This window comes from Sinohyriopsis cumingii, chromosome 4 (genome assembly GCF_028554795.1).
Source record: "Sinohyriopsis cumingii isolate HCF-2022 chromosome 4, ASM2855479v2, whole genome shotgun sequence".
NCBI classification, from domain to species: Eukaryota; Metazoa; Mollusca; class Bivalvia; order Unionida; family Unionidae; genus Sinohyriopsis; species Sinohyriopsis cumingii.
The window spans coordinates 70,692,708-70,715,721 of NC_142964.1; the positions used below are offsets into that span (position 1 = coordinate 70,692,708).

Genomic DNA, 23,014 nt, shown 5'->3' on the forward strand with positions numbered 1-23,014 from the left:
AATAATTTGGAATAGCAACAGAAGCATACATGTGCCAGCTACATTATATGCCATCTCAGATTTTCTGGGCTTTTTTTAATTATATACAATTAAAGACCTTTGTGGAAGTGAATATGAAGTTTTATGAACAAGTAAATTACATACTGTCCCACTCAAAGCATTTTATGTTTACCTGTTCATAAAACTTTATATTCACCAAAACAAAGTTCCACAAGTGTTTATTACAAATAAATGCATTATGATGTCATGTAAAAGTCAATTACACAACAGCACTGCAATGTGATGAATAAATCACATGCCATTGTATCAACCAATCAAAAAGCAAATTCACAGGAATCATGTACCAGTAAGCATGATGATTATTTTTGCCAAATTGTTAAAGTTTTGTACAATATTTTTCAGTTTAACAAATCATAGTGCACAGCGAAAAAACTTCTTAGCAAATTTATTGACAAAAATATCTTATACTTAGATCTGCTCCTTTTAAATTAATACTTGTTACAGTTCAAGATAAAATATAATTAGGCCATTAGTAATGGGTGAACTGCAAAGGTCATGCTCATTAAAATTTGCTCCACAAGGCAGAAGGATTTGTTGGGAAACCAAAGTATTAAAAATTAGCAATATGGAAACATAACTTCTAAATGATGCCATGGAATATTTGAAACCCTGCTTATTTAAGGGCTCATTATTACAAAACTGCATGCCATATATGGCTGAAATCCAACAATCTTTGGTGAAGTAATAATGTTGAACATTACAGTGAGGCAATTGATGGGCAGAAGACCTATAAATGAGGATATGGAATGCTGAAAATACAGCTCATTAACTAATTAATTAATTAATAATCAATTAATTAATTAAATAGCCCCTTTCACAAATTGTACTGAAATCCAACAAACCATGATACAATTATGCTACAGACACTAAAGTTAGGACATAGAGAGAGAAATCAGGGGCAGAATGGGGTAAATGATGTCAAGGAATAAATGAAATCCAACACATTCAAGGCCATATCAATACAGAGCATCATGCCAAATATGGTTGTTGTCCAACAATACTTGGGAAAGTTAAACAATAGAAACTAATGATAAAGAAGGCTGATAATCAAATTATTTTGAGGTCTCATCATAATAAAGCTACAATACAAAATTTGCTGGTAAGGTATCATTAGGAAACCAAACTGTTGATTAATGGATTGACTGATGGACAGACTTGATAAATAGACAAATATGATTACTCTAGGGCTTTGCTGATTTTGTTGTGTGGGATCCTACAAATACTATTAAAAGTTCAAGATAAGATAAAACTAACTACTTTTGTTATAGTAAAGACACTGGTTTATGTTAATGCATCACATAAGAGACAAAGATATTAATTTTTGTGCAAATCACCAAAGATTGGCTGTTAAAAAGATCAGCTGCTGTAGAATTGGTTAGATATAACAGTTCGAAAAAGTTTTGTAAGTTTCTTTCCTGTTATCAAGAACTGAAACCATTCCCTGAGAAATAAATCTAGTTCATGTTAGCACAAGTCAGGTATTAAATAACATGCTAAATGAACCTGTACTTACCTGTATATGGTCATTTAGACATTTAACATCATGCCAAAGCAAACAAATCAAACAACTGTTAAATCCACCTAAGCAAATGCAAACATTTTAATTTCAAAGCTTATTTCAAATGGTGTTAACGATGTTTTTTAATATTCACACTTCTGTAGTTCAAACAAAAGCGTTAAACTTTACTACAGCTCCTGCCAATCTCAAAATCACAACACATACCTCGACATTGAAGATATCTTCTGTATCAGAATCTTCAGCTATAAATGGCTCATGTGTGAGCACAACTTTTCTATCACTGTTGCTATATGATAGCCTCACATGGGGAAACTGAGGATTTATCTCATCTTTGGGGTTAGAAAGAATGGTTCCTGAGTATGCTTGCATAAGGGGGTTCTGCGTTGCTGTGCGATATACAGTTTTTTCAGAGCGAGAATTATTCTCATTGGCAAGAGCATGATTTTGGCCGAAGTAACGATCAAGGAGTTTTTTGTAATACTGCTTGTCTTTGACTCTGATTTGGGCTGGCCGCCCGGATGCTAAACTGTGATCCAAAGGCCGACCAGTATTTGTGTACAGCCATCTTTGGTTTTCCTGGAGCTACAGAGGAAAGAAAGAGTAAAGAAGAATAATAGAAGAAAGCAGAAAGAATAGAGAACAGTACTATCTACTAGAGGCATACATAAAGAACAAACTTTTACTGGGTCTGCAAGTAAACTGTTTGCTCTGTCTAAAGATAATATGCCCTACTACTAATATATCCATGGTGGGAAAATGTACCTATGTAGTTACATAAATTGGTAATATATAAAAATTATTAGAATCATAAATCAAAATTACTCAGAAATTTGGTATGAGGTTCCATTTTGGTCCTTTTGTGCATACTTGATGAAAGTGAAAGAAAAGTAACAGCATAAGAGAGTATTTAAAAATCTGACCCAAGTGACCAATTCTTGTTCTTCACATTCATTTATGTAAAAAATAAATCTTTTATTTTATTTTTCCCTAGTCTGAATAAATTTTGATAATTAGTACTGCACTGCAATAAATTGGAAAAGACCCCAAAATTCATATATTGTCAGTACTAATAAAGGACACATCTTTTGTGAATAAATGATTTAATATTTGAGAATCAATGAATTGACTATGAGATCTGAAAAATGTTTATACAAAGTTAACTTGCATTAAAAAGTATCAGCTTCTTGCAGACTTCTTACATGGAAAACAATTACTTTGTATCACTACACAAAAAAACTAAAACTGACTGTTTCATATTTAGTTGTTGGTGTTTTATGGCACAGCAACACTATAAAGGCTATACAGTGCCAAGACAAGTAAAGTACCTTTTATTAGGACATGGTAGGTGCTATCAAACCCATGCCCTTCTGAAAATTATTCCAACAACTTAACAATTATACCACTGCAGCTTCCTTAAAATCTTCTAAAGAAAAAAAATCACTGAAACACTTTAGTTTTAACTGACATTTTAAATGCCTAATTTTCTCAAAAACACAAAATTGTCCTGGTATAACAAAAGACTCCTTTTTGTTGGACTTACCTTTTATTCCGCTAGAAAAGACATTTATAAATAGAAGTAAAAAAAACTTTAACATTGAGCCTAATTGACAACATGTATGGACAGATGGATGGATGGATGGACACACAGATGGATGGACACAGAAGCCAGAGTGATCACTATGATGAGCTTCTGTTAAGGAGACATCAACCAAAATGGAAAGAAGGAAACATAAGCACAGCAGGGATAAAACAACAGTGGCTGACATTCAACTGGTTGAAAAGAATTTGTAGAAATTCACAAGAAATCAGTTTCTTATGTCATTTACAATATATTTTTTAATTGCTGTATATTGAAATCATCTCAGATATTCTTGAGGAATTCCCACAATCCAAATTTAGTAAGAAAAACACTATCTTACACCCCTGACATAACATATTCACATGATAAGTGCAGTTCAAACTTCATTGTCATGGTCTTTGACCTTGAACTTGATATCATCAATGAACTCATCTGAGAAACCATCATGGTAAACTCACATCTGTGTGTATGTGTGTGGCTGGGGGTGTGTGTGTGTGGTGGGGGACAGACAAGTTATATGGCATCATTTAGAGCGTTTTTCAGATAGATCTACAAAAAGTTTGATAACGTATGTCTCAGAGACTGATACCCTACTGACTTCCATTCCTTTGAAAGCTGAGTCATTCTGAAATTGCTGAGCAACTCCACCATACAAAATTTGGTAACATGGATATTTTCTTATGTAATCAAGTTAACAGATACCTGTAAGTGCAATGCACAAATTCTTGATCATGACCTTTAACATGATATCATGTTACTTAACTCTGTTGTTTCATACACTGTCAAGAATTACCCACATGGCATCATTCAAGGTAATTTTCAAATATATCCATAAATTGAGTTGGATACAACTACCTTTGTATTACCATGCTTGTACATCAGTATATCTAAAAACCTCCATCAAGGCATTTGATCTTAAAATCAATGTCTGAGTACTAATTATCATCATAATTATTTAAATACATTGAAAAAACAAAGTTGAGTCAAAAATTACTTTTTTATGTACAAGTAACTGTGTTCATAAGTTATATGAAGTACAAAAATGAAGAAATGACCTTGAACTTGACCGCAAGGTTAAAGAATTGACAGTATAAATTTATTGTTATAAAAATTCTGTGGAAAAGGGTATATTTCATAGACTTTTTCAAGCTAGTGTGCATGTGGTATGTTTTTGGTCATATATATACTTGACCATTTCAGCTTTTTGTATATGACAGCTGGTAATCTCAGAGGCAAAAGACAAACTATTCAAAGCATCCACCCAATAACTGACAGGTCACACTTGTCCAAAGACATGCCAGACCTTTTAGGTTGAAACACTGGTCCACATGACTCCTATCATGTATATATCATAATGACAGTAAGTCTTGGGATATGAAAAAATAATAATTATTTTTTGTGTCCCAAGACTTATCTGCATGTAAAAAATATATCAAATTTGGTGTCCCAACACTTACACACACACAAAAATGTCAAGACATGATCGCCATATGTGACACAACAGTTACCAGCTCTTGTTCAATAACCACATCAATAAACTGTGATAAACTACAATGATTGTTGTTATGTTATATATTCTGCATGTGCATATTTTCTGATTTTTCAACATGATATAAACCAAAAGTAAATAAAGACTTTATAATTCAAGGACTGCTTAGACTTTACCAGGAGACCTGTATTACAGTTTACAGTATGCTTACTTAATCAGTGCATATCTTACATCACTTATATCTCTATTTAGTCCAAAAATATAAGATGCAGATTTTTTCTTTATTCATTATTTTTCACCAAATCTCATTCTTCCATGCCACATTTTAGCTATACATTAATTGCTGCATTAATTAATTTGATTCTTGCATGCAATATTTTTTTAACCTTTTTCAGTGATATAAGCGACCCTACTGAGTGACATAATCTATAAGAAAAGTTTCATGTGTAATAATTATTTATAAATATATCAGACACATATGCATGATATATTTGCATAGCTGCCATATATTCATTAAAGAATGAACACAAAAGACCTTAAAATTCTGAACAAAGACTGATTATATCATCATCAATTCATTTTAGCTTCGTGTTTTCATTCCACTTTTGATTTTGGCAATGTCATTTGTTTTGGAGCCTCTTTTTGATTATGACTGATGGATTTGCCTTTTGTTTTCTGACAGAAATCCAGTCTAGTTAATTGTTTAAACCCCGACACTGGCTTGGGTAATGAGGGTATTTTGTCCAAAGGCAATGTCAGTAACCCTTAGTTCTATTAATCCTTTTACAGCCTTTTCCAACATAATATTATCATGATTACCATAGCTAAGTAAACATGTACTAATTTAAAGGTTGATAACATCAAAGTTTGGCATAGTGGTGTCTATGATTCTAAACCAAGAGATGTACTTCAATCAGTGCAAGTTTTCAATGTACATGCAGTGTGGACAAAAGGTAAACAAGGTCATTATTAACCAAAGATTAATTTCGTTGTTTTATACTGGTACAACGTTTTGATGAAAGAGGTATATAAATTAAATTATAAAGTCCAAAAATGTAATTACTGATGACTTTAGACAATATTAATGCAATAATACATACTGTGAAAATAGTAAACTACTGGAAGAACAAATACAGAAGTTACTTTCAATGAAACATTGTGCTGACGCCAAATGCTTTTCTTCATCTGATGAAATTATACATATTTGAAATTGCTAGAAATGATAAGAAAACTGTGGAAACTTTAATATAATTTTTTATATATTTTTCCAAGAAATTATATTAATTTATAACATTGCCATCTAATGATTCATAACTGTAGTACCATAACAAACACAGCCTTCTTGTAAAAAAAATAATTAACATTATGATCGATAAAATATGCTGAGCAACCAGTAGGAAAATGTCTAAGGTATCCCAAAACTTATAGCACATGAAAAATTGCTATAATTTTGTGTCTGGAAATTTGTATAAATATTTTTAAAAAATTAGTTTTGAAAATAATTAAGGGTGTCCCAAGATTTACTGTCATTACAGTATTATACAGTGTGCATAATTGTCCTCAGATCTATGTTCCTGCATCTTGAAAACTGTGGCACTGCAGTCCTTGAAATTTTAGAACAGAACATAATATCTTACATGCAATAGTGACCAAAATGTGTCCGTCCATTACCTATTTTTTGATTAAAAAGAGTAACCTACTGAATTTTTAAATGGCTGTTAACTTTTATGTCTCCAACAAGGATACATTTTTAACGAAGATCTTGTATAACAATTAACAAACTTTTCATGTTTCTCAAAGCAGAATGCATTTGTGCTATCAGATTTATCCAGACTTTTCCATACTATAATCATGATTTTGCAGTGCTTTTGTTTTTAAACACAATACTTTCAATTTACATTTCAGACAGAAATAAGCAGTGTTTGAAGGCCAAATTAGATTTTTATTATTAATAATAATACATAGGATGAGTTTACCATAATATTGATCCACAAATTATTTTCATTCATTAAGCACTGACAGAAATTGCTGTATAGGCCAATTTGATAAACTCAAGCCAATTCAGGGTAAATTAGTTCTCCATTAGAATTTCTGATGAATACATTTAATATGGATATCAGAGCATCCCAAAAAGTACAGCAAATGGTGATTTACCTCAAGTATCTGGCCCATCAATAAATTTTCTACCATTGTGGCTTAATTCATTGCCTTTAAATTACAGTGGATAAATGAAAGCTAAACACTAACAGACTGACTTGTGACTTGAGTATGCCGAATATAAGCAAGACAAGAGTCCATTGAAAGGACTGAAGCTCTGCTGGGTGAAAATAATTTCTATGAATTCAAGATAAGACCATTTCTTCCTTTTAACTGTTGAGTGGTGATATTCTTCAGTGATAATTTTTTCTTCATATTTGCCGCTTAGGACACAGAAAACATCATCTGAAATGTTTTGGTGAAAATCTCATGTCATAATGATCATCCATTCAGGAGACAAGATTTCTATGACTGCCACTGTGGCAGCCATATTAGATGTATGATTGATACCATTTTCATTTAAGTCTCACTGGATAGTTTCAAATTTTGACACCTCCCTAATTTTTAAGGTAGAAGGCATGAACCTAATTATTATAAGCATAGCATTTATAAATTCACATAGAAGCTAAATCTGTAATGTGGTTTAGATTTACTTTGACTGCCTGTCACAGTTAAACTAGCATGGAAATCAAATGCGTAACTTGGACTGCAAATGAACAGCTGACTTGGCACACATATTTATGCATGTCTGCTACAGAGGTAAATATCTAAAAATTAGGATGGTTGAGGGGTGATGAAAAGTATGCTAATTTGTTATAGTACTAGTGAACTTTATTCATATATAAAGCACATACTGATTCTTTTAGCTGCCTTGTCACAGGAAAATATTAAAAATAGCTCTTTGTTGTCAAAAATGAATGTAAAAAAAAGGGTTGGTGGCAGTGCTGGTTGAATATAAAAGCCACCAGTTGTATAAGGAATTGACCAGATTACTGCATTCAAAATCTCACATGCATGCTTTCTGCAAAATTCATTTGTCTGTTTTTATTTGCATGTTCAGTGTAAAATTATTCTCATTTTCCTGCAATAGGTCATTGTCAGATGAAAATTCACCAGATAAACTGTCCAGTGGGACCTTAAGAACCAGTCATTTTTTCAGTCTTGTCAAATGTCATTCACTGTGCCATAAATCATTTTCTTATTACCTCCTTGTCTTGAATCTGACATAGGTATTCCAAACTTCCTGAAGATTTGATAGCACTTAATCATAGTAGGAGAAGGGAGTCAACTCAACACTGTTAGAGTTACCAGGTATTGCTTCTGATCCATTCTTCAGATGAACAGCAAAAGCCTTATAAGTTTCATGCAAGGTGGTTTATTTGAAGTACTTCATATATTTATTCAGTTTATTAATATTTTCAGTACACAGTATATTTTCCTAATTTAATGATGATTGCCTTAATTTAGTGCTTCTACATAGATGATGTAATGTTTCAATATATAGATTTCACCTTATTTACAGAAATTTATGTTATAATGACCTTTATATAAGAAGTTCAGGGTTTTATTTTCTTGTACACCTCAAGGTGTATGGGAGCACACCTGCCAAAGTGACATTGCTAACCAGACAACATCAAAGCTTCCCCTGGGAGTCAGCCGCACCAATTGTTGTGGAGCTTTCACAGGAACAGATGTATCTGCATCAGCTTCACTGGAGTTTTTGGTGAGTTATGTGAAATGGATATCCCTTTTACATTTTGTTTTTCCTCCTCCCCTTTTTTACTTTGCATGATTTTCTGTTTGCTTTAGATTTGATTCTATGCAGGTTACAATCACTATCAAAACAAACTTCTCTAAAAATAGCAGCAGGTTCTGCAACAATATGTGCTGGCCAGTGTGAAAATGATGCAATGTGACCTTCTTAGTGTTCTTAAAATACATTATCCATATATATTGTCTTATCAACTGAAGAGATGAATCTGGGTATAGAATTTCATTGTTTAAGTTTCCCAAATGATGTGGTTCAGTTTACAAACATTGGTCCTTACATTTAATGTTACCTGATGAGTTTCCTCCCTTACAGTCTACCTCAAATTTCTCTGTTCTAGTATAGATTTGACCTTCTTCATGAAATCGGTGATGGAGTTCTGGTCAGTTTATATATGCTGTGCATCATTCATTAATTTGTTAAGTCCTTTGCATGTACATTTTGTAGTTATTTTACAAGAGAATCAGCTTGGCTTCTTTTACATCTTTTATTCACTACATTTTGAGATTTTATAAATAGTACTACTTTTGCTGTGAGCTATCACTGATATCATCAGGCGCTAATACTACAGGATATATTAGCTATGAAAAATGATGACATTGACTGGTTATAAGGAAATTGTATGTTTAAGCATGGAAAGTAAAATGAAAGTATGAAGGTGTCTCAAGCTGTTGCTCTATATCATGGCTCTCGATCACCGACAGCTGCCATACATCATATAAAACAAATGATTGTGAATTTTACAGATGTTGAGGTTGCATTTTATTCTGAATTGCCCAAAGTTTTGAAACTGAGAAGTGTGTCCCCTAATCTGACTGGCATATAAATTCTTAAGGTTTCACTGGATAGTTTTGAATTTTGACACCTCCTTAATTTTAAGCTAGAAGGCATGAACCTAATTATCATAAGCCTAGCATTTATAAATTCACATAGAAGCTAAATCTGTAATGTGGTTTAGATTTACTTTGAGTTAGGCTTTAAAATGGGTTGGCTTGTTCGGTGACTGTCTGTCACAGTTAAACTAGCATTGGAGATCAAATGTTTAACTTGGGCTGTGAATGAACAGCTGACTTGGCACATGTATTTAAGTATGTTTGCTACAGAGGTAAATATCTAAAAATCAAGATGGCTGAGGGTGATGAAAAGTATGCTAATTTGTTATGGTTCTAGTGAACTTTATTCATAAATAAAGCACATACTGATTCTTTTAGCTGCCTCATCACAGGAAAATATTAAAAATAACCCTTTGCTGTCAAAAATGAATGTAAAAAAGAGGGGTTTGTGGCAGTGTTGGTTGAATATAAAAGCCACCAGTTGTAAAAGGAATTAACCTGATTGCCGCAGTCAAAATCTCACATGCATGCTTTCTACAAAAATCATTAGTTTTTTTTAATTTGCATCTTCAATGTAAAATTATTCTTATTTTCCTGCAATAGGTCAATGTCAGATGAAAATTCACCAGATAAACTGTCCAGTGAGACTTTAGGATAACCTTGGTATCATAAGAAGTCTATTGGTGAAAACCCCATGTTAATATAGCTATCCATTTGGGAGGAGTACCAATAACAAGATTTTAAAGATGGCTGCTGTGGTGGCCATATTAAATATCAAATTAGCATCAATTTCATTTAGGACCAACCAGACATCATAAGAAGCCCTTTGGTGAAAACCCCATGTTAATATGACCATCCATGTTGTAGAACAAGATTTTCTAGATGACTACTGTGTGGTATCCATTCTGGATGTCAGATCAGCACCATTTTTATTTAAGACCAACTGGACATCAACATAAGTATTCTGTAGAAATATGACTTTCTGTTCAGGTTGAGTTGCAATAACAATATTTTTTGGTGGCCATTCTGGATATCAGATCATCATCATTTTCATTTAGGTTGAAAGCCCATTTTGATAAGACCATCCATATCGAAACAGTAACTGTGGTGGCCATATTGGATGTCAGACTGTCATTTTCACTTAGGACCAACTAGACACAATAAAAAATCCCATGTTAATATGACCATCCATTCAGGTGGAGTAGAAGAAGGCTGCCATGGTGGCCATATTGGAGGTCAGATTGTCATCTTCACTTAGGACCAACTAGACACAATAAAAAATGCCATGTTAATATGACCATCCATTCAGGTGGAGTAGAAGAAGGCTGCCATGGTGGCCATATTGGAGGTCAGATTGGCATCATTTGTATTTACTAGAACCAACTAGGCATCATAAAAAATCTTCTAGTGAAAACCCTGTGTTGATATGACCATCCATGTAAGGGAAGAAGCTATAACAAGACTTTCAAGACAGCTGTTATGTTGTTATGACAATCCACTCTGGAGGAGTAACAATAAGATTTTCAATATGGCCACTGTGGTGGTCATATTGCATATCAGATTGGCTGTAGCAGCCATAATGGATGTCTGAGCATTAACATTTTCATTTAGGACCAGCTAGACCATAGGATGAATGTGCATGTAAATTTTCATGGCAATCTTCCAAATAGTTTAGGTAGAGAAGCTATAACAAATTTGTGCTAATGGAGGGATGGTTTATGGACTAAGGAAACAGACCATCAGCTCTTCTTGTCATTGACCAACAGAGGTAATAAAACATGTTTACACATCAATTCACATGACATGTCTCTTCCTGGGCAGATGTTAAATATGCAACCCTATTATAAATGAGTCTGATGTTCTACCAACTGAACAACCACAGCTCCCATATAAAAGTGGCCAGGCAGGTTTGACTATACTGTAATTCTCCTATTATAAAAACATACCTCATTTTACTTAATATGGGCAGATTTCATTTTAAGAAAGATTTCCAACAGAAAGCACCCCACCTACTTTGAAACAGTATACAGTACTCCCCATTATAGGGTACCTCAGTATAAGGCAGTTCGTTTGACAAGGAAGGTAGTGTCATGGATCTCATTGCAATTATTTATAGTAAAATATCTCAATATAAGGTGGCTTAATCTATAATACAATCCACTTGTTATGCATCCAATTAACAGTGTGTGTGTGTGTGTGTGTGTGTGCTATTTGGATTTTTAACATAGCTTCAATTTTTTTTTAGTCATATCACTACAATGTCTGCAGTGTGGCAGTTTATAGTGATGTCTAGCACTGGGGAATCATGCTGCAGACATTATCCTGACACCAGGTCGACCAGTCCTAACACTAACCTCTTACTGCTGAGCACCAAGCGAGGCAGCTGCAAGCATCAGTTTTATACGTCTTTGGCATGACTCAGTCGGGATTTGAACCCGTGACCTCCTGCATCTGAGGTGGATTGTCTAAACACTTACGCCACTGAAGCAGTTCCATGACAAGTGTTATAGCAAGGGAGAACTGTATCAGGCAGGTCCACTAGGATCATCACAAAGTATTGTACCTGTGTGTACGTGTACATATATTTTTTATGAAAACTTTAGTAATTTACAAATATTGTTGAAATTTCAATTTAAACACATAATTGTTTCTGACCATCGAAAGAAAGTTCTCGAAATGAATAGGAAAGAGTGGAAAATTATTTAACCTGGTCCAAACCTTACTGGACAAATGAAAATACATTTACTTCTTTTAAGACGATATTTTAAAACAATGAGATACAGAAATTCAAGCCCACCATCTAATAACTGGGAATACAAAACTAATCATGTACAAAACAGAGGTTATAAAATACAATAACAGTCCTACAACAAACAAACATTTATGTGTGTGTCACTGCCATGGCTATGTAACATTTATGATCTGACACAAAATAAATGTACTCTAGAACTAAAACTAGACATAAGAAGTAAGTTTTCACCTCAGTAAAAATTTAATCAAAAGGTGAATATTTCTCTAAATGAACTGACAGATGTTGCACACAGAAAATCACCTACCCCTAAATGGCATGACTCGATGCTTTGGATCAACACTGATTCAGTTCATCTCTTCACTTCAACTTGTACACAGCTTTACAACTAAACTCACCAGCTCGTGTTTAAAGGAACACCATGGTGGACAGACACAACAGTTGTCTACACACATGCAGGACTTCAAATGTTATGGGAAGTCTCTGCTGAGCAAACTTCAAACTGTCAGACTAAATTAGTTGTAACATTCTACTTTGTCATTCCTGATTGGAGATTAATAAGTGAAGCACACTATCAGTTGTCTAAATATTTTCAATTGTTTATTCTGCACTTAATTCACATAAAATAAACAGTCACCAAACTGAGAGAGTACAATGTCAGTAAAATGAACACAGACTGAATGGATTTTTATTTCAGTCTCTGAAAGCAGTATCTCCGGTGACCAAAAAAGTAGCATGAAAAAATTGGCTTCCTTAATTCCCACATATTATTGACACCCAACCCAAGCAAATTGGCATGCTTAATTCCCACATATTGTTGACACCCAACCCAAGCAAATTATCATGCTTAATTCCCACACATTGTTGACTCACAACCCAAGCAAATTATCATGCTTAATTCCCACATATTGTTGACACCCAACCCAAGCAAATTGGCATGCTTAATTCCCACACATTGTTGACACACAACCCAAGCAAATTATCATGCTTAATTCCCACATATTGTTGACACCCAACACAAGCAAATTGGTATGCTTAATTCCCACATATTGTTGACACACAAACCAAGCAAATTGGCATGCTTAATTCCCACATATTGTTGACACCCAACCCAAGCAAATTGGCATGCTTAATTCCCACATATTGTTGACACCCAACCCAAGCAAATTGGCATGCTTAATTCCCACATCTTGTTGACACCCAAACCCAAGCAAATTCAGTAAATTTGTATCCTTTGCCAACTGCGGTGAAATTATCAAAAGTGTACAGTGATGAACTCTGACCTTTGTGACAGCTCTGTAGAGTTACTGGACAGACATGGAACAGAAGGGGCATTAAAGTAATTCTATCGACAGTATACAAGTGAACCAAGTTTCATACATTTTTTAATTAAAAAATCTAAAACAGCTCTTAAGTTATAGCAGCCAAGGGAAAATGTGACAAACATTTGACACATTCCATCCTGTGACCTTTATCTTGATGATATCATGCACAAGGTGGTATGTGACACACTTTCAAGTCAAGATATCAAAACATACCAAAGTTTTATCCACTTATCTGACTCTAAAGTTACAGCATGGAAAAGAGAGAGTGACGGAAAACTTAAAATATTAATCCATTACTTTGACCTTGAAGATAAGGCCTCAAATGCAGCATACAACACATCTTGTTATAATATATAAGTATAAAAAGTTTCATAGTTTTATTCTATAACTCACAAAGTTTTAAATTGTTGGGAAAATATGTAAGAAAACCCAAAAGATTAATCCATGGCCATGACCTTGAAGATAGGAACCAAAATGTAGTACATGAGACACTATAGCAATGACATATAATTACATCAAATTTCATTAATTTATCTTGAATAGTTATACAGTCAGAGTGCAGAAAGGAAAATGTTATGGAAAAACTAAAACACTAACATGATCTTGACCCTGAAGATATGACCTCCAGTGTTGTACCTCATAATGCTGATATATAGGTAGTTTCATCCCTTTTTCTACAATGACTTTAAAGCGAGACAGTAAATGGGAAAGTACAACTAAAAACCTAACTCACTTAGCTGTGATTTTACCTTGGAGATGGGTCCACCTATCTGGTATACAACATACCTTCTAGCAAGGTTATATAAGTAAATGAAGTTTTATCCCTTACATCCAATGGTTATAACATTACATAATTAAAAGGAAAGCGACAGAAAACTTACCATATTAAACCATAACCTTTACCATGAAAAGATAGGACTCCCAATGTGTATGTGACACACCTTGTAGTAATGACACATAAGTACAGCAAGTCTCATCTAATTATTACCAATGGCAATAAAGTTATAGAACAGAAATGAAATTGTGACAGAAAACTTCAAGTATTCTGACATAACCTTTACCCTGGAGATAGGACCCCTAATTTGTTATGTGAAACACATTACCAGTATAGTAATGTTATATAACTCTAACAAATTCATGTATTTATCTTAGGCAGCTCTGATGGTTTGCTTTGGAAGGTAAGTGTGTCAGAAACCTTAAAATACTGAGCTGTGACATTGAAGATAAGACCCCCCAATATTGTATGCAACAGACCATGTAATAATATACAATTAGACCAAGTTTCATCCCTTCATCTTCAATGGTTCTAACATTATAGAGTGGAAGGGAATGTGTAAAAACTAAAAATGTTGAACTGTGGGATTGATATTGAAGACAGGACTGTGGGATTGATATTGAAGATAGGACTGTGGGATTGATATTGAAGATAGGACCATGGGATTGATATTGATGACAGGACTCCCAATTTGGTTTGCAACACATTTTCTAGTGATTATATATTTGTATACCAAGTTTCATTGCTTGATCTCAACTGGCTTTAAAGTTAAAGAGCAGAAAGAAAGTATATGGATGGATGAACAAACCCAAAGAAGGACAAGTGAAAACATTGATACTATATCTCCATTTTTGTGAAAAGAAAGTGGACAAACACAAGCAGCTATTATAGATTTCAGGGATACAGATGAGGTACATGTGCCTATTTACAGATTTTTAGAATACTGGTGAGGTACAGGTGCATATTTATGGAGATTTCTAGGATTCAGATGATGTATATGTGCCTATTTATGTACAGATTTTTAGAATATAGATGAGGTACAGGTGCATATTTATGTACAGATTTTTAGAATACAGATGAGGTACAGGTGCCTATTTATGGAGAGATTTTTAGAACACAGATGAGGTACATGTGCCTATTTATGTACAGATTTTTAGAATAGAGATGAGGTACATGTATCTATTTATAGAGATTTTTAGAATATGGATGAGGTACATGTATTTATTTAAAGAGAGATTTCTAGGATTCAGATGAGGTACAGGTGCTTATTTATGGAGAGATTTTTAGAATATAGATGGGGTACAGGTACATATTTATGGAGAGATATTTAGAATATAGATGAGGTACAGGTGTCTATTTATGGATAGATTTCAAGGATTCAGATGAGGTACAGGTACCTTATTTATAGAGAGATTTGTAGAATATAGATGAGGTAAAGATGCCTATTTATGGAGAGATATTTAGAACATAGATGAGGTACAGGTGCCTATTTATGGAGAGATTTTTAGAATATAGATGAGGTACAGGTGTCTATTTATGGATAGATTTCAAGGATTCAGATGAGGTACAGGTACCTTATTTATAGAGAGATTTGTAGAATATAGATGAGGTAAAGATGCCTATTTATGGAGAGATATTTAGAACATAGATGAGGTACAGGTGCCTATTTATGGAGAGATTTTTAGAATATAGATGAGGTACAGGTGTCTATTTATGGAGAGATATTTAGAATGTAGATGAGGAAAAGGTGCATATTTATGGAAAGATTTCTAGGACTAAGATGAGGTACAGGTACCTATTTATGGAGAGATTTTTAGAATATAGGTGAGGTAAAGGTGCCTATTTATGCAAAGATTTCTAGGATTCAGAAGAGAAACAGATGTCTGCTTATGGATAGGTTCTTTTGAAGAGGATTAAATCATCTGTTATTAATACTTGCAACACTTAATTTGTATTACTTTAGTTACCTATCCAGGTGAATAATAACTGAAAAGATCAAACATTTTATTATTTTGTGAAATTTTATTGAAAACATTGGCTGTCAACTTCTCTAAAACAGTGTAGATCAGAAACTTTAAGACGATCAAAAGTTGTTGATTAAATAAAGTACCATCTCCATGAAGAAAAAAACATCAATAAATTCATCAAAAGGGTAAAACAAAATTCACAATGTACTGTAAATAATCAAATGAAAAATGTGGGGGAAAATAAAACATTGGTGTTCCAGGTATGATTTGAATCAAGAAATGGTTAGCGAAGTGGCAACACACCCTCACTGCATCTCTGCAGCCTAGGTTTGATCCCTGATGCTGCTCTGTGTTGATTTTCTGTGCGACCTCCTCAACCTCAAAGATCAACTCCAACCATCATTTGGATCACAAAAGTACACAGCCTAAGTTGTCAGACCATCAGACCATGTGCATCTGAGTTGCTTTATTTCTTCTGGAGTTTGTGCAGTACTATCTATTCATGAAAAGAACAGGAAGTTGTGAAAAAATTAACAGAAATAAGACAACTCAGGAGCACAGATAAATGGAAACAAGATAGAACCACACAGGTTCTGACAGTATTGCTAGATAGACTTCTGAAATTGAAGAAAGTTAAAAAATAGTTTTATTTCACAATGGCCTACATGTCACCAAACTTTCTTCAATATTGGACAGGTTTATTTGACCAATCAGCCTCAAAAGTACTGGAATTAAGGCATCTGAGGCTGAGCTAATTTTGAAACTTATGATCAATTTCCTATCTTGCTTACTTTCATGTAAGTTTTCAGTAAGAGTTTTAGGGGGATGGGAATAGGTCTGAAAAGAATTCAATATGTGGAGACATAAATATCAAACACTACAGTAAGGCCATAAAGTGAAACAAAGGAGAAAAAAGACAAAACTTCTGCCAGTTATTGGAGTACCCAGCTGGTTCATTTATGCTGTTTTTCCTATGTTACATGTATTAATGGTGCATAAATTATAGTACATGTAGATTGATGTGCAGCATTATCTCTGTTCTCATATATATATATATATATATATATATATATATATATATATATATATATATATATATATATATATATATATATATATATATATATATATATATATATATATATGTATATATATATATATATATATGCAAGCAGTGATCTATTCTTACAAAAATGCATAACTAGCAAACAGAAGATATGTTATCAAATAGGCATGAAGGCAGATAAATCTGTATGCAATAAGGCAGATAACTTTGCAGGCATCAAGGCAGATAACTCTGTATGCTCCAATGATAGCTAATTCTTACCACTGGGTTGGTTGGCAAATGGACACCAACCATCCCGTTATTAGTTCGATGTTGAGCAATCCTATACATGACTCCAAATCTGTCCAATGTCTGAGAGTTAAAAGGAGAGGATTTAAGAATTTTGATTTTGATAAAATTCTTAACTCTAACTATCATAATAATCTTGTACAAAGAACATATGCCTTGATTTTGAAAATGGCAAATCACACCATGACAGGAAACAATAAAATTCTTTCTTTTAATAGTATAGTTACCCAAACTAAATCTAGCAATGTATTGGGAGTGATAAAAAGTATGTTTAAAACAGAGCAAATAATAAAAACCTAAAATTAAACTTTTATTTTCATCCTAAATACAATATGTGATTTTACCATTAAGGTTAATAAATTACATTCACTGCATTAATTATTAAATGGAGTTATTGGTGTAGCTCCATCCTAATAATTAGGCAACATTTATCACTCTTCTTAAAACATCTTTAATGTTAATAAAATATTACATTAATCAAATTGGAAAATATAGCAGATTTTTTTTTGCTGACATAAAATTTGCAATTTTGACTTGAAAGTAGGGTTTTAAATTTTGGCACGTTATATTTTACCATTTGCTGTCAGAAGGTGGTTTAAGTTTTAGCAGTGACAACCAGTAATACTGTCAACCTCTAGCAAATATATTTCTAATGTACATTTAACACTCTCAAATATAAGAAACTCAATAAATTTTATGAAAAAAGGATTTTTTTATATCATTCAACAAGTGAAAAATAAGAAGAATTAATCATGCAATTAGATAATGTCATTTAACTGACACACCAGCCTGTTCATTAATAGAACAATATAACAGTGTTGTTAATCTGAGATTTTGACTGGAACACAAAAACACTTGCAAGTACTGATCCCTTATATAGTATGTGTTATTTACTTATATGAAGTTATTATTGCCAATCAAGTCATATGTCTGTAACAGTCCTTAATATTTCTATGATGGTGGTCTTGAACCATCAGAAATGACAATTAGGTAAATTATATTCATTGATTATGAAGCCATATATCAATGTATGTACCTGTCCTGAATAGTGGGTGATCCTGAGAGGAATATTTACTTCGGATACCAAATATAGTCAACAATGAGTAATTTGTATAAAGTATATAAAGAAATCAAATGAATACTATACAAAATCTTCTCAAAGAAGAAAACAGGGGTCTGTTAGGTTATGTTTTACTCCAAAGTTTCATGAAATGAATGTTGGCCATATTTAATTCGGATTTATTTTCCCATCTGGGGGTACAAAATTGATAAACTTTCTCCAACACAAAAATACCCTGCTGTATGGCACCATAATTGTAGCAGTAGGTCTGCCAGGAACTGCAATTTTCTTTTAACAACTATTTGGAGTGAACAGCTTTGTTTGAAAATTAGTAACTGTGTATTGTTGTATAGGCAATGTTATAGAGGCCCACTTTAGGAAAAATAAAAGTGTAGCAGACATGGTCATCATGTTTCTGACCTATATGTGTGCTAAGACACTTGACTATATTTCATCCTCAAGTCCAACTATTTATCCGCTCATAAAAACAGCAAAACATGACTAAAAAAGAAAAGTTGTAAACATGTGCCACCATTTCCATTTTTTCTGTAGACAAGCTCTTGAGCAAAGCTCAAATCCCGCCACCTACATTTATGTGTGTTGACAAAGTACATTCTTTTCCTTGTGATAAAACCTGCAACCTAACTTACCAAGTTATAGGCATAGCTAATATTGAAATCTGTCAGCAACGGAGGAAACTGAAGAAATGTGTAAAGAAACTAGATTAATCTTACTGGGAAGAATGGAATCATGTGCAAGCTAAAAAGATTATCCCTAGTCAGCTAATAATGGTTAGTCAACTGAGCCTGGTCAAATATAAAGCAAACAGTAACCTTGTCTATGTACAAAATATGATATGATTCTGATGAAGAAGTACTGACATGTAAATCAGAAAAATGAAACTACAAATGTGTTTAAAGTACATGCATGCCAACCAACGGCATCTCATTGAAAACAGGCATAACCATAGAGAAAGAGAAAAAACTGAGCAAATAAGATTGATGGAATGAACTGCAAGTCAGTATTTTTTACTTGTCATGAAGCTGTTTACCAAATTTCAATACTAACAATCCAATTGCAAGAGTTGTTCTGTACTTATGAGTCATGATGATGTGCATGTCAGTACATCAAAGGCAAAATAACTCAAAAAAACTTCATTAGCGCAATAGGATTTTAAAATATGCACATTCTGTAGGTAATCATTATAACATATTGCAAATATTCAGCTGAAATAATCAACCTGTACACAACAGAATCTATGATTGATGGATTGATCAAAAGTCCAATTAATGGATGGACTAAATGTACTGAGTATACACTCTATGCTTTCAAAGAAACTTGAAATAGGGGTTTTAAAATGTATGGAAGCAAAAAGCTGTTTGGAAGCTGGAGAGAATGAGAGATGGATGTAAAAGTGCCAAAGATGGATACAAAAGTGCAATGCCATTGTGAAGCTTCAAAGTACATAAGAACTGAAATAAAATAAATCAAGTAAATTCAATTTAGAATTTGTGGAAAATACATATTTTACCATTATATTTTGCTGAGAAGTAAATGTATATTTGTAATTTTAAAAAAAGAAACACACTTTTTACATTTTCAACAAGAGCTTATCACATTGGTTGTGCTGTCCAGCTGCACGTCAATCACTTTGTGAAAAATTCCATCAATTTCCTAATATGATAACTAGAATGGAAGTAGATACATAAGTAGGTCTCACAAAAGAGGAAGTTTAAAGACAAGAAAACACAGACAGGGATGGAGAATTCTGTGACAATTAAAATAAAGACAGTACTTCCTTAATTATTATAAATTGATCCTTTAAGTGATGAATGACAATGTAATGAATGCTTATTTCATTCATACATATCATATCAGCTAATAGTCAATTAAAAATAGGAGTAATTTACACACCCCCATCAAAATATCTGCTAGAAGACAGAAGGATTTGTTCAAGATTTCATATATGGGAAATTTGTACAGGAGAAATGGACAAAAACCTTTAAAAATAGTTTTGCCCCAGAAAACAAAAAGTGTGGACAATGAATGGATGGACGAATTTATTAATGTACAAAAATAGCAGTTGAAAATATATATTTTGTTTCATTTCCCATGAAATTTGTAATTAAAACCTGGGATAAAGTTTAATACAATGAAATCACTCTTAAAAGATTATTTTCTAAATAAGCTTTTGTTGAAAATGAAACTAATGCATGATTGCAATTACTTCTATACGATCTGTTTTTTCAGGAAGTCAGGTGTTCAGCAAAAGAAAAATAAAAGATTTAGTACTGTAGCATCAACATATTAAAGCTATGTTCAATCAAAAAGCTTCTTGTTTTATTTCACATGCTTGAATATAGCTTATGTTTTATACATTTCAATGATCTTTTCTTGATTAATTATTCTAATTCTAACTCTGATGAATTCCCCACAAATATTTTTAAAACAAAAGATCAGGTAACAAAAATTAACTCTAAATAGTAAGAAATAAAATGTAGAGATATTTCGCTTGATAATACAATAACAACATGAGTAAATAATTTTAAAATAATGATCAATAATCTGCAACAATTTGAATGCATTATTTAACAGTCCAATGTGTAAGTGGAAGAAAATATTTTAATTTAAAATTTGTTCAAATTTTTCTTCATGCTTTAGAACATCTGTTTTGTGCAAAGCTACTAAGGGGCATTTTAAATTATTCTGTTAGACTTCTATTGGATTTTGTCACTGAATGCAATAAGTCTTCATAACTATGTTATGTTGATAATCATAGCTCGTACTAATTAATAAGATACAGATTATTTATTTATCAAATACTTTCAAAGAACACTGTATCTTGCAAGTAAGACATGGTGATCTATGAAATCCATGTTATGCTAAGTATTAAATTATTTTTTTAAACTCTACCAAAATTAATGGTTGCAACAAAAAAAAAATCATCACTGCCCATGCTGCCATTATTAATGAAGAAACAATACTTATATTTTGCAATCCACTAACTCTGGCCAGAGAATAAATATTTAGCTTTATTCATATAATCCTTAAAACCTACCAGTGGTGGAGGTAGCGGTCTCGGTTCAGACTTCAGCACTCCTGTGGTTCCTGGTGTACAGTGTAGGAGACGATACACATGCTCAACAATGCCAAGCCCTCGGACCAAATTGTCTCGCTGCAACAAGCCGCTTATCCTCTCTAGTTCTTCCTCCTCAAGTATATCCATTGGCTTGGTTGTGTCAATCAGCTGGTCAGCAACATTGCTGCGTGAGGACTCGCTTCCATGTATCTATTGAAATGGGAAGATAACTCCTAAGTGGATAATGTATATTATAGGTAGTCTAATCCAAGTCAAACAGAAATGGGAAGATAACCTCCTAAGTGGATGATACAAATTATATGCAGTTTCATCCAAGTACCTATTCAAATGGGAAGAAAACCTCCTAAGTGAATGATGCAATTATATGCAGTCTCATCCATGTACCTATTGAAATAGGAAGATAACCTCCTAAGTTAATGATGCAATTATACACAGTCTAATCCAAGTCTCTGCCATCCCTCTGCTGATGAAATCTGTTATGATGATGACAAAGTAATGTCAGAGCCAACTGCCTATATAAAAGTTGAACTCTGGCTGCTGCCTTCCACACCACAATACACATAAGGCTGCAAATATTAGCAAATAGGGAGTCAGGGAATGTGTTACTTGCCATTCCAGATTCCCTTGTTTTTAGATATTTGCAGCCCATAAAAAATGGCAATGCAAGTTGTATTCACAAGATTTTATCTTAGATTGCTTTCAACTGGAAGTCAAAATGAAAATAACACCAAAAAATGTGCAGGAGGACAGTCATTTGTTGATATGCACAAATTTAGATGAAGGGCATAACATGTGAAACATTTCACAAGCGACTGAAACTGTGGGATGAGTAGTGTTCACATGATTCTGTGATGTATTACATCAGGCTCCAAAACAGAAAGGGCAATACCAAAAACTAAGATGCACAGTGATTTGTCGATATGCCTCTTACCATCATAGCATTTATTAAGTTTCATGGTGATCAAAAGAAAAATGTGTGACTAATTGTTTTCACATGATTTTGTCACATGCATGTCAAAAAGGGCACTAACTATTACAAAAATTGTAGGAGCACATATGTTTTGTTGACATGTGCATCTTCAGGTGATGGCCATAATACATTCCAAGTTTCATGGCAATCTCTAACAAGAGTCCCTTGAAGGGATTGATGCTCTAATGGGCACAAAGAATTTCTACAAATCAAGATAAACTACTTCATCCTTTAACTGTCATGTGTTGAAATCATCTATGATGTTCTACAGTGATAAAAAGATTTTAAAATTAGCTGCTGTGGTACACATGCTGGATGTCAGCTTGGCACCATTTTCATTTAGGATAACAAAAGCAACAATAAAGTCTTCTGGTGAAAAGCCCATGCCATAATGATAATCCATTCAGAAGGAGTAGTGACAATAAGATT

General features: G+C 33.2%; 1 protein-coding gene across 6 annotated transcripts in view; it reads right to left on the reverse strand.

Moving 5' to 3' along the window:
* LOC149801422 (tubulin polyglutamylase ttll6-like) overlaps positions 1-23,014 on the reverse strand; it is a 156,081-nt gene that overhangs the window by 53,225 nt on the left and 79,842 nt on the right. For 4 of the 6 annotated variants that reach the window (XM_089955528.1, XM_089955527.1, XM_089955524.1 and 1 more), the window contains exons 14-15: positions 21,574-21,804; positions 1,784-2,161 (exon numbers count right to left, since the gene is read on the reverse strand). In XM_089955528.1, coding sequence (XP_089811654.1) covers positions 1,784-2,161; positions 21,574-21,804 — 609 coding nt within the window. Of the gene's footprint in view, positions 1-1,783; positions 2,162-17,428; positions 17,519-21,573; positions 21,805-23,014 lie in introns of all 6 variants that reach the window. The other 2 variants (XM_089955529.1, XM_089955530.1) reach the window with 2 other exon arrangements.